Below are 17,518 nucleotides of genomic sequence, written 5' to 3'. Positions count from 1 at the left end.
GGGGAGAGAGTTATATACACTGTGGGTCTCTCCCACCGTCGTCGCCTCTTTTCTTCGTCTTCTTCTTCATCTTCTTCTCTTTGTCCGTATCTCCGTTGATCTCTCTCTCTTTCTCTCTTTTTTCTCTCTCTCTTTTCTCTCTCTTCACCGCAGCAATTCTTCCTTTCTCCTTTCAACCGGCCTCCGGTCGTATTCCATTTAGCAGGGGCGCCGTTGGAACCATCATAGAATACCTTACAGCGAAGCAAGAGCGTAGCCGCCACAGTACTACGGGAGAAATAAAAAGGATCCTCCTCTCTTCGCAGCATGCCAAAATAAAACGGCACTCTAGCTGCTTGCCTCTCTCTTTCTTTCTCCTTTCCCCTCACTTGCCATGTTCCTTCTGGCCGTTCCGTTTAGTCTGTGACCAGCGAGAGAGAGGGGGGGGAGAGAAAACGAGAGAAAGAGAAAGATAGAGAAAAAGAGATAGAAAGAGGCACCGAGGAAGGAGGAAAGAGATCGGAGAGACGGTCAAGTTGAGAGGGGGTAAAGGGGGACAGAGAAAAGAGACGGGCGCTTTATTGGTCTCTGGGAAACCGATCCCCCTCAAGGGCAATTAGCGAAGTACAAAACGGAGGTAGCTCTCTCGGTTTATAGATTGGACGGTGAGAGGCGATTGAGTTCCCTTCCCCCTTCTCCTTTCGAACATATAGATCGCGTAGTGCACGATGAAGTGAAAAGTGTCACGGATAGCTTAATCTCGCGGATTAATATCGGTCAATAACAAGGATCGTACTAACGCGAGCGCTATTCAACCTAATTAGCGCGGACTATAACGCGGGAGGGAGGCAGCGCTATGCACGAGAGCACGACAGGTGATTAGAAATTATGTTGACGTGAATCACGAGCCATTTGCAGACGTTTAGATTCCACGATATATCACGAATTTTTTAGCGCGGATTTCGATTCTTTGTTTTCGGATACGCAGAGTATCTTTATCATGCACATCATATCTTTATTAATTATACCAAGTGTTATGCAATAATTCACTAAGGCACCCACAGATAATATAGAAGGAAAAAAATATTTTTATTGTATTTAGTATCTTTGTAAAGAAAAATGAAGACACAAGATTAGCAATATAGCGCGTTTATATATTTTACTTGTTATAAAACATTTTCCAAAGTTACAAAGCAGCACGTGTTCGTATGTGTAAAAGATCATAAATTTTTTTAACAAGGTCAATAAAAAAAACTATCAGCAAGAGGATGAGGAGGCTTGATTCGGCTCCTTGCTTCGAGACTCCTTTTCAAGATGTCTTTCACCACCGCCTCTCCTCCTCGCCTCGCCCTTTCCTGTCATTCGGACAACCAGCTCAAGGACAGTCACCTCCCGGCGAGAAATGTTACTGGAGCGTGTGTGTGTGTGTGTGTGTCACTGTAGGAAAATGCGTTTGCCACACACGACTGACAATGTTGCCTAATTTTTAGCGACATTTTTCATCTTAAAAATTCGCACACAAGATTCGAAACTCACGAATAATTTGAAGTATCTGTTGCATAATAATAAATGTCGCGTTATTAAAAAAAAAAAAAAACGCCGATGCTAATTTTACAAACTTCGCAATGTAATTGGAGAGTAAATGTAGTTATCCTTATTTAGTTATTCGTCTCGACTGAAATTGAACTTCATTTTACGTGTCTTATTTCGGATAGCCAGCAATTTTCCTCAAACGGACGAAATATTTTCGGAACGAGTGGTGTTTTTCCTACACGAAATTGTATATTTTTTTCTATACAGGAAATTAATGCCGTCCGTTAATGACGTATTTTACCTCGACCTATACTTAGACTGACGTCGACTATCTCGGAAAACACCGTTCGAACACCGCTCCGTCTTGATAAATGAAACCTCTCTTATTTCATCATCAGATTTATTTTATCAGTACATCCTGCAAATGTAACACTCGTTTACATGTGTTGCTCGTTCGACTTGGACAGATAAGAAAGGTTTTCTTCTTTTTATCAAAATACTAATCTTATCACTTATTCCCCTTTTCATGGAATACGACTCGAAGTCGCTCGGAGATCTTCGGCAACGTTTCCACCAATTCCGAACGACCCTGGTGGTTCGTTGGAAACCGCGCGAGAGAGGAAAAGATTAATGTCGATAGTCCCCCCTCCCTCTGATTAAACCTTCGGCGCCTGTATTCCCCCTTGCGCTTCTCTGCCAGTATATTCTCTACCTTCTGCCTCATCCTTGTGGCGCACCCTATCCTCTCCCCTGCTATATCTCCCGTCCCGTTTTCCCCTACCCTACCGCTCAAGACTCTCGTCGAGGCGAGATAGCCTCCTCGTAGCGTGTACGCGTCATCGCCAAGTATAATATTCCCTTGGCAGGCCAGCAGGCCTGGCTCGCTGGATCGTCGGATCTCACATGTGAGCTCAAGACCTGGAGGGGCCGGGCCCCCGCGTGTCCACGCACATACACACAGGCACACGCATATGTTCGGTCTTTAGATAGATAGTGTGTTTCAGTGCGCGGCGGAGGTGCACGAAGCAGGCAGACAAGCACGCAAGAACAGAGGAACGGGGAAAGGGGCGGCAGGGTCCGTCGGGGCGTTATTGAAACACTGACTGGTTGCTTAGAGCACGTGGGACGTGTGCGTTTCGAGCGGATCGTCGCCGATAATTGTGGGCGATCGTGCGATGCACCGAGTGGCTTTCGTGCGGCGCGTCCGCATCGCCGTGGCGAAGTCATGCCACCCGGAAGCGGTCGCAGCTAATGATCTTCGCGTATTAATAGGCAGGCGTGATATCGAGATGAGACAACTGCCTGGATTAGTTCATGGACCTACACAACGCGTATGAACGTGCACGAAGAGAGATAGAGAGAGAGAGAGAGAAAGAGAGAAAGGGAGAAAGAGGAAAAGAGATATCTGCCTCGATTAATTATCGGGCCTTTGTCGGTAGAAATAAAGTGTCATGAAAGAAATAGCTAATGCGGGGGAACAAATTGCATCGTTAAGGTCGAAAAGTTGGAACGTTAGGAAAAAATCTATATCCGTTCATAGCTTTTCGGACCACATCGAAGTCTAGAAACACCAGTATATATACCTCGTTTCTAATATTTTTATTTGTAAATGAGCAGATATAAAAAATATATGTATAAAGAAATAATCGCATTTATTTTAGCATAAAGTTTTTACTCAAGGTTTTACGTTTTAAAAACGTTGCAAACGTTGATTAAACCTTTATACAGCATCAATACTACGTCTGTTGGGTGTTTTATATTGGATGTGGAAACTCGCGGAAGCATTCGATTGCATTTCTCATATCGACGATACCACGTCGTATTACGGAAAATAACCGGCAGCGAAGCGTGTATACATGGTTATTTTACCTACGCGCGCGGCTCGTTTTTTTTTTCTTTTTTTTTTTCGTGCACGTTGGCGTAACACATGCAGCGCGTTACCGAAAGAAGCAAAGTGCGAGAAGAGAAGAGGAGTGCGCGCTCCCAGCTCGCGGGGCAAGACGCGACTGGAGGGAAACGAATCGAAACCGCCGCTACGTGGGAGAGTCGAATAGAGCAGGGCGCGTGCTCGAAACCGAGCGCCGCTCTATCCTCTTCTTTTCTCTTCTCCCGTCCCGCGACGAGAGGGATATTTGGATCGCGCGCAGCATCACGCTCTTCCTCTTCAGCTTTCGTCCCGCCGTCAGGTGATATTGAATGTCGCGTCAACGGAACACGTTCGATCCGTTATGAATTTCGAGATGCTTATAACACATATCCGCCGCGTGTGTTAATCTTCTTATTTTGTTTTGTTTTGTTTTCTTGTCTTCTATTGCGCGGAGAAACGTACAATCGTATGTCCTTGATAATGGACGAGAGACACTGATCATCACCGACTTGTTGTAATTACACCGACTGGCTATAAGTACGCGCGCATTTTCTGTTCCGAGAAAGAAATATAGCAGTCAGGTTCTTCACACACATCCCCCCGCATTGCGATAAGATAAACGAGAAGAGAGAAAAGCTGTGTGTTATAATGTGTAGACAGTTTTAATGCTTCACTGTTGGCCTTGTGCGGGACGAGCTTCTGCAAGGATTTCTCGGATATAGAAAACATATATCCTGCTTGGTCAAAAAGTTCACACAACGATGAGACTCTCTTGATGCCACTGAATTAACAGCTTTCTCTCTCTCCCTCTCTCTCTCTCTCTTTCTCTCTCGCGAATTCCGGTAAATTTTACGATACACGACATAGGTTTTTGCCCGTCTCTTCTCTCGCTGATTTTTTAAATAATTCTAGTTCTTTTAAAACAATTAGTTTCAATTGATATTCAGGCCTGCCGCGTTAAATCTCAGTACCCGATCATGGAAAATTCATTATCGGGGAAATATGCCGAGAATATTAAAACTCGTTATATGTCGTTATAATTTTTACGCTTAGCGCTCGGCACTTCAGGACTCCGGTGTTCTTCTTCGTTAACGCTCGCGGCGGGGAACTCTCTGTTGTCGTCGCCGTCGTCGTCGTTGGACTTTTCCCCTCGGTGGAAGGCAGTGACGCACGTGTGCGTGCGTGTATTATATCTCGCCACACTCGCGCGCTATACGCCTCGGGAGTAATGGATGTGTTACACGGCCGAGGATTCAGAGAAACACGGACACGTATGGGGCGATACATACGGGAGGGACGGGCGGACGGACAGACGAATGGGAGACTGTTACACCCAATTGTCCCTCGTTGCGCAGGGGTCAAGTAAGGTAGCCAACCGGCCACGCCGGATACCGCGGTTGTTCGTGGCTCCGACGATGCTACTCCCGATCGCGCTGTATTTTAATCTCAACTCAACGAGTTTCCAAGTTACCGTGAGATCGAATGATAAAGAGCGACTTTTCGAGTCTACGTTGAATATCTTTGCGAAATGATTATTATTCGATTGAATAACTTCAGTTGGATGAGAGAAGAAAATTTTCAATATTGAAAACTCTCAGCGAATGTAGCAAATAAAAAATATCGCGAGATTATATTTTATATTGTAAATTTCTTCTCGTAGATTATTTAAATTAGAGAAAATATTAAGAGAATATTTTTTTAATCTGAGAAAATATTAGACTTTATTGAATAAGATAATAAAGAATAAATTTCATTCTATTTATATTTGCAATTTTACATCATATCTTTGCACAACGTAGTGCAACGGAGGCAAAAGTGCGTGTCTTTTCTGTCGACGCCACTGTGCTCGTCCGCCGCCGCCGCCACCACCGCCCCGCCGTCACGTCGTCGTCGTCGTCGTCGTCGTCGTCTTCTTCTTTTTATTTCTTCTTCTTTTTTTGGGGCGCACACGTGTGAGGTTATCCCACCGACGGTGACCCCGTCGTCCTCCTACCGTCGTCTTCTCCTCCTCCTACTCCGCATTTGCTTTCCAGATCAGAAGTGCTTCTTCCACAACGATCTCCGCCGATCTCCTCTTGACGCAACCTGGACGCTTTGGAAGTGTATACCGATGACGTCACTCGCGCTCCTCTCCTCTTCTCACGCTCGACCTATATATCGGTGACTGATTCGTCGGCATTACTCTCGGATGCCGGCATAATCACGCGTATCCTTGAAGGGTGGACGTGCGAAAACTCAAGTGTGGAATCTGTTCTCTGTTTTACTGCGCATCTCGATCTGTGATCTTTCGACGAAGACAACTCCGGTTTCGCGGATCTCGTAACCTTTCGAAGACGTCGCAAGGACGATCCACGTTTCATGGCGATGATGAATCTCGAAATATCGAGGTTGTCGCATGTTTTTCCTGTAGATGTATCGACTGTGACGACTCAATTTTGTCGCCCCGGGAGAAATCAGCGGAGTTCCGATCGTCCGCGGGATTCCCGCTACTTTGTATCAATGAATACGGCAGCGACGATCGCGATATAGTAAGGATTCGATTATAAGAATCCTGAGAAAGACGAAAAGGGGGAAGGGGGACTGAGACGATGGGATGCGTTGAACGGTAAAAGTACAACGGGGAAGAAAAATAAAAGCGCTTTGAGAACGAGGGCGTCGGTAATTGCCGGCGGCCTTGAGACCCGTTCACTGTAGAAGCCTACATGTATTTATACGACGATGGATTTGGTAGGCAAATGAGCCGAAATTGAGAGTCGCACGATTCGGACGGCGTAGCAAAAGAGCGAGAGAGCGAGAGAGAGAGAGAGAGAGAGAGAGAGAGAGAGAGAGAGAGAGAGAGAGANGAGAGAGAGAGAGAGAGAGAGAGAGAGAGAGAGAGAGAGAGAGAGAGAGAGAGAGAGAAGGAAGAGCGACAAGAGAGGATGAGAAGAAGGATCGGCGACAGGCGGTCGAATCGCAACGGCCAATAGGTATTTTGCCCCGGTTAAAACACATAGAGGAGAAATCACCGGTAGGCCACAATCATTTCTCCATTATCCAAAGAGCTACCCAGAAGAAGCAACTAAATCGACCACTCGAGCGAGCGTTCTTCGCGAGCAATCATCCTAACGGGCCCAATTCGGTCCTCCTTTTACGCCGCGACCGGCACGGCCGTCGTGTTCCGGGTCCCTGACGAGTTTGACCTTTTCTCCACTCCTCTTATTACGCACCGTTTAATTACTTTAAATATTCCTCGATTTATCTTGATTAATCGCACACGCTATGCGTGTGCGTTTCTGAATATGTATATCTTATAAGAGATATTTCACAATAAATTCTATTCGCTTATTGCGTGAGCTAAAAATTTCTATATATTGAAAGAAATAGATAATCTATTAACTGTCTATTTCAATCTCTAGTGATTGTTAATACCATTGAATTAAAAGTTCCATTGTAATCAATTAATAATTATCATATTTTTCCGCAACTTTTTTTTACAAAATAATATTAACGAAAAAAATATTGTAAGTAAAGTTGTAAAATTCGCATATTCGTCGTTTCTTATCAGTAATGTTGAGAGATTGAATCACTCTCTCTCTCTCTATAAATATCACCAAAAAAAACATTCGGAGACCTCAAGCGATAAGCTTGAAGAAACTTGTTTTCGAGTTGATTTGAGGATTAATCCTTGTTAGTCGCGCGCCGCTTCGACGGGCAATTCAGCATCTTCACTTGTCTAGAAAGACAAAAGACAATCGCCTCGAACGATCTCGCGGCGGTGTCCGGCCGGTTGCCGCTGATTGGTCGGACACCGGCTACTGGACCCGGTTGACCCCTAACCCCGGCAACTCGCTCGCTTTTATCGTCTGGAATTGCTGTGTTGGTGGCGAGTTGGTACAACACAGCGCACACAGCCCCCCTCGCCCGCGGAGGCTGTGCCCCTCTCACCGCCTCTCTTCTCGCTGTAACACGCGCGCGTAACCGTGTACTACACGCATCTCGTGGAGCCGAACGGTGGGAGCGGAATTCTGTGCTGAGCGACAAACAATTGCCGCCAAGTGGCTTAATTGCAGCCAACTAAACAAATGTTTCAGCCGTATCTGGCCGCCGAGAACGGCGCTTCTCCACGAGAACGTGGTTCTTCTATCTCTCTGCCCCCTGCCCTCCTATCCTTCCTTGTTTTTTCCACCGTTGTAGCTCGCGGCAATTCTCTGCGTAGTTCTGGTTCCGCACGTCTCTCTTCCCTCCTCGGGAGAGACGAGAGGAGAGAGAGAGAGAGAGAGAGAGAAAGAGAGAGGGAGAGAATGTGTGCTCATCGCGTTCCGGAGTCACCAGCTCGAGTTAAGAGTTTCTCTCCTTATCCCAACTGTATACGTTCCCACATACGAATGCGTGCGTACGAATCGAGCGCGGCGCATTCGTGCGCTCGTTGCGTTAGCGAGACGTGACCTCGACGATCAACGTTACGACAGAATTCCCGTCTCCGAGATCATCGTCGGGATCTCAACGATGAAGCGGAGCGCGCGCGAGATTAGCGTATCGTTTCATCCAAAGTTCTGTTGCGTGCAACACAGCGGCTTTACAGTTCTGAATCGTTTCTGAACCGTGTGTTCAATATTCTCGCAAAAATTAATCGATGATCAGCATCGGATGAGAGAAAAATAGAAAGAAGATATTTTTGTAAACGTTACAAAAATACAATAATTAAATGTTTCTTTATTAGCCATTTATTTCTCTTATCCGTCAGAAATTCCGGAAGAATACAAAGAACTTATTTTTTTATTTTTCGCCAAATAATATCGCCTGCTTCAATACATACCGAAGACGAATGTGTGAGTTCTCGACGCTACCGAGGGATCTCGAACGGTGCGGGTTACTGTTAACTCCGTTTTACTGCTCTCCTTCTGCCCGCTTCTGTCTTCGTCTTCATGCTTCATGCCTGGAAGACGCCCGGATCGTTTCTCATTCGCCGCAGCAGTCGTAGGTGTATACGGCCGGCCGGTCGTGCGCGCAGTGAGATTCCCATTTATCAGAGTACATCCGCCGGAAGTGGGGCGGCCCCCGCACGTAGGTGAGAGACAAAGAAAGAGGGAGAAAGAGAAGGAACGCGTAGCCCGGTGGAGAAGTGGAAAGATTGGGGTTCTTTGTTTATTAATACCTGCGCTAACCTCTCGCCTTTCCCCATCGAGATTCTTCCATAGCAAAACGAAATCAATATGATAACAAAGTGTTCAGATTTCAACAGTATAAAAACATACGGAAATAATTTTTATCCTCTTATCTACGATATATCGCCTCGTTGTCTTTTTAAAGGTTTTATTTCTTTTTTTTTATCATTATTGGTTTTATCACTTTTAAAATTTAGAAGCCATGGTACAGAATCCGAAAATATATTGTCGTGACAAATTATTGTGAACTGCAGAAATATTTAGTTCATTAAAGATGTATGTTTCAATATGCATTATCAAGCATTACACCATTGCTCGAGTACCGTTTTGTACTGTTCGACGAGTTCCGCGTGAACGAGACTTCCAGTATCGCTCCGTTGCCTCGTGTCCTTGTCGTAAATTAAACGCAACAATTCGCAGATATCCTGGCGTGTAGGATAACTCGTAACGATCGTATCGATGGTATCAATTACAAGAATACCGCTGCGGAGCTCGGTCCGCTCGTCGGCCAACTCCTTCTTAGAAGGTAACCCGCTGCGATTATCTTTAATAGCAGACACCTTGACGATGTGCCCGGTCGAGCGAGATCGAGACCTCTACAAGCGGCATGGTTGATCACAAGACAATTCTTCAAATCGTAAAATATAAATTAGCAGAATTTATTGAGAAAGCTTTCTCTCTCTCTCTCTCTCTCTCTCTCTCTCTCTCTCTCTCTCTCTCTTTCTCTTTCTCTTTTTCTTCGTAGGATTAAGTTTCGGAATGTTTACTTAGTTTTAATTTGTGTGATTTTATTATATTTTGTATATATTTTTTATATTTGTTAATGTTTATTTCCCTCTCGATAAATCAGTTGACTCATTGACTTTCAAATTGCAAAGATGTGCTCATTACAATCGATACTTCCACGACTTGATTTTTATGACAATCGGGTTATATTAAATTCTTAATGGAAGATTCTTAAAATAACTTTTCGCGAATATGTATGTGCAGTCAAACATTGTCAGAGCTTTATGAAGGAAAGAGAGAGACGCTTGGCCAATAAATTCCACGATTATTAAACAGATTCTGTACCGTGGCTTCTATCTAATACCGACAAACTCTTTCGAATCGTTCTACCGATTTTTTTCTATCGAATAAAAACTACAACTAATATCAGATCGCAAAGTGTCAATGGATAAAAGTCCCGGGGACTAAAATTATGACATACACTTTGTGTAAATCACATAAAAATAAAAAATAAAAAAAAATAACAGACAGTTGAGATAGTTAAACCGCTAGTTCGATGTATGTAAATTGACAACTGCATTAAAAAATATATTGTTAACGCGCAAACAACTTGTGTGGATCTACCTCGATATAGATTAAAAATAAATAAAATTCTCAACGCGCGTTTGGAGAGAATTGTGCTCGTTCCACATCCGATCTGGCGTAACTGTATAGTAAACGTAAACGTGCTGTAAAACTTGATTTCCACATCGTGGGACATACCGCGAATCCATACTTTGCAAACATTCCCTTCTCCGAAAAGACGCGCGTAGAGGTGGTCGTTTGTTTTAAAAAAGCGTGACGCGCGACATTTTCGTCGCGATTGGATCTCCTCGCCTCTGGCGCGATTTTCACGTTCGTCCGCGCGCCGACTCGTCGGAATTTCTCGGTTACATCATCAGGAGTTTTTTGCGGCCGCTGCGCGCACACGCGCGCGTTGACGCGCAACACCACGCGGACGTGTGTGCGCGTTTTCTCGCTCGCACGCGCTACGCTCGCTCGCACGCACGCACACACTACGTTCGTACAAGCCCGCTGGACAAAGTTGTGGCCGATATCAATTGGCCGTGCTCTCCGCGTTGTATACCGGTCGACCTTCTGGAGTTGCAACACGAGACCTGACACAGATAGGAGAGGCTGTGCCGCCGCAGCGCCTGCTGCTGCAGCAACACACTGCGAACCAGTCAGTCGGCCCAGGCTTCGCTCGGCACTACGTTAGTGCATGCCTTGCGAAACTGTCGGCCGTTCGTTTCAACGGGAGGGAAAAACCCGTTAATTTCGTCGGGATAAAATCAATCAAAGCGAGATAGAATCGCGGCGCTAGAGCTTGGAAGATCGCCTCGGCGCGACTCGAGAGATCGATTAGAAGAGAGCCGCGGCGCGCCAATGCCATATCACGGAGAACGCTTCGCGCTGCTCTTTTCGATGAAAAACGATCCAGCCATATAGAGGCGATCCTCCACTCGACGAGCCTCGGCCTTATTCACGTGAAACGACCCTGACCACTCAATCTTGTCAGTGGCGTAAAAAATAAATGGATGATTTTCGGGTACGCGAAATAGCGATACGAAAAATACCGTCTGCGCTGCAAACGTTATAGTTACATTTCTGAAATTTTATTATCGAAGAATTATTTGTTGTAAGAATATTATTGTAAGAATTATTGTCAGAATTTGTAAATACATTATAAATAATCTTTTAACACGCGCGCATTGCATTTCTTCTCTCACTCAACTAACGATTCTACTTCCCCGGGTTATGTTGGAAGAGATCTCTCTGTACATGTGTACATGGAACTCAAGCCGGAGACAGATTGACCGCGTTGATCGTGAAAGGGTTGAGAGAGGCGGTGCTCGCGCGCGCACGTTATACTGATCTGAGAATCTCGACGCGCGTCACCTTCGCCGCGCGAAGTAGCGCCGAGGCGTAAGCAATTTGCGTTTCGACGAATCGCGAGTCGCCGTTGGCTCTTGATCTGGGACAATAAAGTCCACGGTCTTCCTGTGGGCGTATGGTAACGCGAACAGCCTTCGATAGCTTCTTCGAAGCTACACGTCTTACGTGCGTCGTTACGTAATGCAAATAAGAGAATTCACGAATTTCTAGGCATGTTTTTTTCCTTTCTCCATATGCAAAAGTAAAAATAAAATAATTAAACATTCGTGACAATATTGTGCGTATTGAAAGAAGGAAGAGAAAAAGGAAAGGGATAATTTCGCACAGTTAATAATCTCGCTTTAATTTAAAACTACAATAATTAAAAATATTTCTGTCTGACATTTTCGAAAAGAATCTTATTAAGAATGATATTACAATCTATACGATTATAAAAACAAAAATGAGAGTAGGTGTAGTTCAGCATTCATTCATATAGCATGTCTATTATAACTTGAACTTAATAAAACAGACGGAATTATTTAAATTTAAATACTTTTTTGTTTTATCGTTCAAAGAAAAAATTCTAATATTGTTACAAAAATGGCATGAATGACTATACATAGCGAGCGAATAAGGTCGCGAGCTTCTCCCAGGTTCTACATAACGATGCGGTTACGCGCCGTGACTGCGCGCGTTTGCGCGGTATTATCATAACCCGGCAGCTACGGAAAATGAGTTTCGCGAACTTTTTAAAACGCGTCGCAAGAGTTTTGTTCTGTTCTATCTGAACCGCGCGCCACGCAGTTCAGAACGGACACGGGCCGTTCGACTGCCATACGCGACTTGAGTGAAAAACGCTTCGGATAACCAGTGGCTTTCTGTTGCAGGAGAACATCTCGACTCCGGAACCTGCCGACATCGCCGATGAAGAACATTATCAAAGTGAGCAGAACACTCTTCAGTTTCTTTATCAGTATATTGGCTGTTTTTTTTTTTTTTTTTTTTTTTAATTTACTAGCGATGGAAAATTTATATATATATATATATACATATATATACCGATCTATACGAGAAGTGAGAGATCGCAATTCCTTTACGAAACAAAAAAAAATGCGCCGTATTTTCCGGCGCGTGCGTGCGAAGCCGCTCGCAGTCGAGTTCTCGTTCGCATTCGATGTGCTTGCCCGCGGCACTTCATTCTCGTACTCCGTTACTCTCGACTCGGTTCGCGGCTCGAGTATACTTCGTCGGAGAAGCCGTGTCTCGGTCTCCGTCTTTTTGGCGCGGCTCTTGAGCGCGGGGTCAGGTCGCACCCGTTTCGGGAATCTGACCCGAATTCTACGGTAGCGCGCGCGCCGCGCGTTTCTACATTATTGAACCGCGTCCTGAATGATTTAGACGTCACTCCGACTGCACGACCGGTCCTCTCTATCCTTTTTCCTCATCTCTTTTTTTCTATATCTCTCTTTCTCTCTGTTTCTCCCCGCGGGTTTGTCCGCCGGCTAATAAATCTCTGCTCTCGTCGTCGCGCCCGTCCGAAGCGCCCGTCCGCCGCGTGTCACCGCTAATTCCGCCGCTCGGAACGTACAAACGGCACCGAGCCCGTGGCCGCGTGATACGCTGCAAAATCTGCGGATTGTCCCTTTGAACTCTCCGCTCCCGATTACGTGCAGTTGCGCGTTGCAGTTCTACTACGCGGACACTACATTGTTCCAGTCGTATTCCGCGGAATTTGCGTAAATTAATAGTAAGCTTCGTGCACATTTTGTCCTACAGCGTGAACGCAGCAGTGTCGGACTGCATATTACGCAATATTATTATAATAGGCTGAATTAACCATTGACACATTGTGTCTCGCATTGTGTGCTTTCACGTGGTAATTTTAATGCAAATTTCAAAATGTGGAAAACGATATAAAGTCAAACTTGAACTCGTCGAAACGTCTTCGTCTCGTTTAATTTTAAACATCGGATTTTGATTATTGTCGCAAAGCAGTTCGAAATAAATTACTCGATAAATTTAGTTTTTTTTTTCTTTTTTTTCAGAAGATATATACAATTCGATTTATCAAATTGACAGAACTATAATGCACGAGACACAAGTTATTTCATTTAGTGTCAAATGTTGCGGATAAAAACGCAAATTTTCATGGAATATAATCCGATATTTATTAAACAATTTTGGTTGGAATCAAGACGCGATATTTTAAGAGTCAATATATCGGCGACTCGATTTTGCTCGACGGATCCGCGTTACAATTCTCGCGTGGCACGGATCGATATAACGAATTAGTATCGTCGAACGTGTTACTCGGCACCGTGCATTCGATTACGGTTTAATTCACGGCGTGCAGGAACGTCTTCGGAGAGAGATGGACGTTACATGGAATCGTGTTGTATGCGGTCCAGATGAAGAAAAAAAGTCAACGATTTTGCGAGAGAAACGCAAACACAAAACCACACGCATACGACACAATACAATAATATCCCGGTGCGAGCGTTCAATGAGCTTTTGTCTGCTGGGCAAAATTCTGTTTGCTGAGTAACGACGAGCCTTTCTATGCGAGCATTTTAGTCTAAGGAAACTCTGCAGATAAAGACGACACCTTGTTGTCATTAATTTTAATCAACATGTGGATTGCCGGAAAATCTATGCGCGTCATGCATTACTCATCTCGCTCGTCACTCTCCGCCAATATGTCGCGGTCTTCGCGCCGCTGTATATCGCCGTAACAGTTTTGGAAGACATCGTGTTTTATTTGTCGCTCGCGGATCGTATTGTTTTTTCGCGTCGCTTTGCTTAACGTTGAAATCGTCACAAGCGCGGGCAGCAAATCGAAGAAATGAAAAAAAAAAAAAAAAAAAAAAAAAAAAAAAAAAAAAAAAAAAAACCGCGTTATCGCTCGCTCTAGGATATCGGTTTGTCGGGAAACGGACGAGTCATGACGCTAAAACCGGCTCGTATGGATCTCGTCAGTCTCGTCGGTAGTATCCCTCGGTGGATATCTCACGGAGCGAGTTGCGTCGACAGAACGTCGTTAATCGCGCCGTCGATTTCTACCGCCAAGCTGATCAATAATACAACGACGTCTCTTCGCCGACTCGACAGTGTTCAAGGATAAATCACGAGGCACATACTTCGTCGGACAGTTAATCGTAGACTCGCTTATAGACTCGCGCACAGGAGCTTATTCTGCCGCGATTTGGTTTTTGTCAGAACTCGTGTAAATTACCCGATCGATTAATAAACGTAAACGGCATTGCACGCGGTTCGCCGCCAGCTGCGAGGTGCGCTTGCACCGACCGGCCGATTTATCAGTTTCGGGTAATTAAACCTGTTGCGTTATTAAGCGGCGATTAAATCGAGTCGACGACGTTGTTATTATTGTTGTTGTTTTGTGAGTCTAATTTATTCGACGCGTTCTGCTCGGAGCGAGCTCGCAAGCTCAGGTAGCTGATAAGTGATAATAGCCTACGGCGGACGAGGCCAACCGGAGGTGGATGACGAATGTCGCGGCTCACTCGCGATATAGGATTGCGTCCGGACGTATGATTCCGTTCTCTCTCTCTCCTTTCCCTTCTCCCTTCTTTCTTTTTCTCTCTTTTTCTCTAACATTCATTCTTTCTCTTTTATATGAGCAAGGACTCTTGTCGTCGTAGACGAGTTAATTTTTCAGGCGAGGAAGATCGCTCGGTGAACCTCGCATTCGTTGCACGCGCGCGCACGTGATCATCGTTCTACATGATTTTTTTTTTTTTTGTAAATCTTATTTGAAGCCAATTGGAAACTTTTAATTTTCGGCAGACTTGCTCATGAAAGACCCGGATAAGCTGAAGCTGATGCTGCTCGCCTGGAATTGTAATATACAGGCGCAGGCACAGGCACTGGCGCAGGCCCAGGTCCAGGCTGCCAACGCCGCCCTCTCGCCAAATAACTCTTCGACCACCACTACGGCTACCACCGTTGGCACACCTGTCACCAGCCAATCGGCCATTTCTACGGCAAACAACACCATTAACAACTCCACACTCACAGGTAACACCTTATTTCAATGAGCGGGATATTTGCGGCGTTCCTGGGCGAATTTTTGTTTGTCGCGACACGTCTTAAAATGTCATGAACAAAACTGTTTTCGCGAGAGATATTCGTGTAACATTTGCAAAATCGCCAGAAAAAAACTAGTTTTTTTTTCGACGTCTGAAGTTGGTCAGAGACTATTTTTACGAGTTTTAACGAACAGAAATGTACGCATATTAAAGCAGTGGAAAAAATTATTCATTTTGAAATGCAAGGAAACATTTTAAAAGATCGTGTTATCGAATATCAAGGATATTTTCTGTTTTTTTTTTTTTTTTAATATGACGCTCAAACCATCTCTTCCTACATTATTTAACAAGAAGCCAAGAATAATTTGTTTTCTTTTAGCTATTGTAAACTATTGCTGTGCATCTTAGGATTAAGACCATTAAAGTTGCTTCATCTATACTGTTATATATCTTCATAAAAAAACATTCGCGACATTATCGACCACGAGTTTTGCGAATGTGTGGGAAGAAAAAAGAATTCACACCTCTCGCGCGAAATCGACAGGCGAGACATTTAACGGAATCCATTACAGGACGTCTAGACGTCTTTCTTTCGTTCTTCTTTCGTCGCGAAAGGACTCGACGACGAAGTTTACGTCGACGTCTCATTGATGTCGCCTAGACTGACGAAATCCCACTTATGAAAAGAACCTTGCTCCGCCTGGCGTAAGCGCGCGCGCGCGCGCGGTCAGGTCTTTTTAATGCTCAAGTTTTGCGTCCTTCTCGCGCGCGCGACTCGACTTGGCGCGACGCGACGCGTTGCGACGGAGCGAAGTGAATTGCAGGTTTTGCGGGGCCAAGGTGTACCGGCCATTTAGCTCGTAAAGTTTTGTCGCCGCGCGCGCGCGCGACGTGACTAATGGATCGCCGACCTAGGACGTACCCCGTGGCGTAGAAAGAGAAATTCGACACGTGCGCGCGCGCGCGCGCGTACATGTCTCATTTGTTCCTATACGTGTGTTTATTTACGTGCGCGAGTATAAATGCATGTGCGATCGCCTACTCGTCGTTACGCCCACGCGATTCGGCGAAATCCACGTCAGGGTGAATCGCGGGGGTGCAACGCGCGCCGTGAGTCCTCGTTCTTTCCCCGTTGGCGATGAATCAGTGCGGGCGGACAGAGAACCGCGTACCGAGATGAGGAATGCAACCGATACTTCTTCGAGTATCGAAGCTGCTCGGAGTCTGCGATGTGAGCGCGGCGCGCGGACCGTTGTATATTTCATCCTCGTTCATTAATCCTTACGTAATCGCCGCTTGTGCGCGGCGGAAACAGTTTCTTTGTGTAAAATTTCAAAATTTTATCGAAATACTCGAAATTGATTATTGCGATACAATCGCGGTATGTCACGGTTTCAAGATTTAATTTTATGTTTCTTTTTTTTTTTTAATTTGTTACGAAAGAGATGTAAATGTAGAGATACTTAAAAAATGTTGGACTATTAATTGCATTGCTGCAATTATTGCTTCGTAGAAAGTAAGTGAATTAAGACAGTTGGTATATGTCGTTCTTAGATTGTCTCTAGTTGAACGAAAATGGAGTAATGCGAATGTGAGAGAGTGACGGATGTAACGCGGTAATTGCGCCGGGCGGATGGACATTGAAAGTTGAATATCGAAAATTGCCGCGGCGCATGGAAAGTCCATTAGTCGCACTATTACGATATCGCAAGTGGGCCTCTTAAAATCATTTTGAATTATAGTCCGACGCATTGTTAATCCGTTCGTTCGGGCTACCTATTTTTCCAATGCGGAGCTATTTTTTTTTTTTTTATAGTGTGATTTTAATTAAAATTTTTGAAATTCTCAATAGATTCACAGTATTTGTGAATTACAAAAAAAATTATAACTTTTTTTCTACTACATAAAATACAGAAAGTGCAACGAATACTGCAAATAACACTACGTACCCAGTTTAATGTTCTTTCATTGAAAGTGCGCTTAAGACACCTTAGCAGCAAAAAAAAAAAAAAGAGCGCGCGCGTTAATTGCCGCACACGTACTTAATGTCGCGATAATCGCACAGCATTCTCCGAGAGGCGCCGAGTGTTTCCGCGCGGTACTGCACGCTCTCGGGACTCGCCTGTTGTTCAGTTAGGCCAGGTTGCGGAAGGATAATTCACCGCGCCCCTCCGCCTCGGTACGCCTCTTCCATCTATCCTCTCTGGCAGCTATTTGAAACTGGTTTCGAAGCGGGCCTCTATATCTCGGACGTAGTCATTGCGTAATGAACCAGCCATCGGCCGAAGAGACGAGTAGACGTA

General features: G+C 44.9%; 1 protein-coding gene across 3 annotated transcripts in view; it reads left to right on the top strand.

Moving 5' to 3' along the window:
* The window catches only part of LOC109857440 (nucleolar protein 4-like), a 64,690-nt gene that overhangs the window by 31,656 nt on the left and 15,516 nt on the right, over positions 1-17,518 (top strand). For all 3 annotated transcript variants that reach the window (XM_020433750.1, XM_020433742.1, XM_020433758.1), the window contains 2 exons: positions 12,057-12,111; positions 14,974-15,204. In XM_020433750.1, coding sequence (XP_020289339.1) covers positions 12,057-12,111; positions 14,974-15,204 — 286 coding nt within the window. The remainder of the gene's footprint in view (positions 1-12,056; positions 12,112-14,973; positions 15,205-17,518) is intronic.

The sequence above is a fragment of the Pseudomyrmex gracilis genome, unplaced genomic scaffold (genome assembly GCF_002006095.1).
Source record: "Pseudomyrmex gracilis isolate BER0280 unplaced genomic scaffold, ASM200609v1 scaffold_5, whole genome shotgun sequence".
NCBI classification, from domain to species: domain Eukaryota; kingdom Metazoa; phylum Arthropoda; class Insecta; order Hymenoptera; family Formicidae; genus Pseudomyrmex; species Pseudomyrmex gracilis.
Note: the sequence above shows the minus strand (reverse complement) of the source record. Positions and strands in the feature narration are given on the sequence as shown.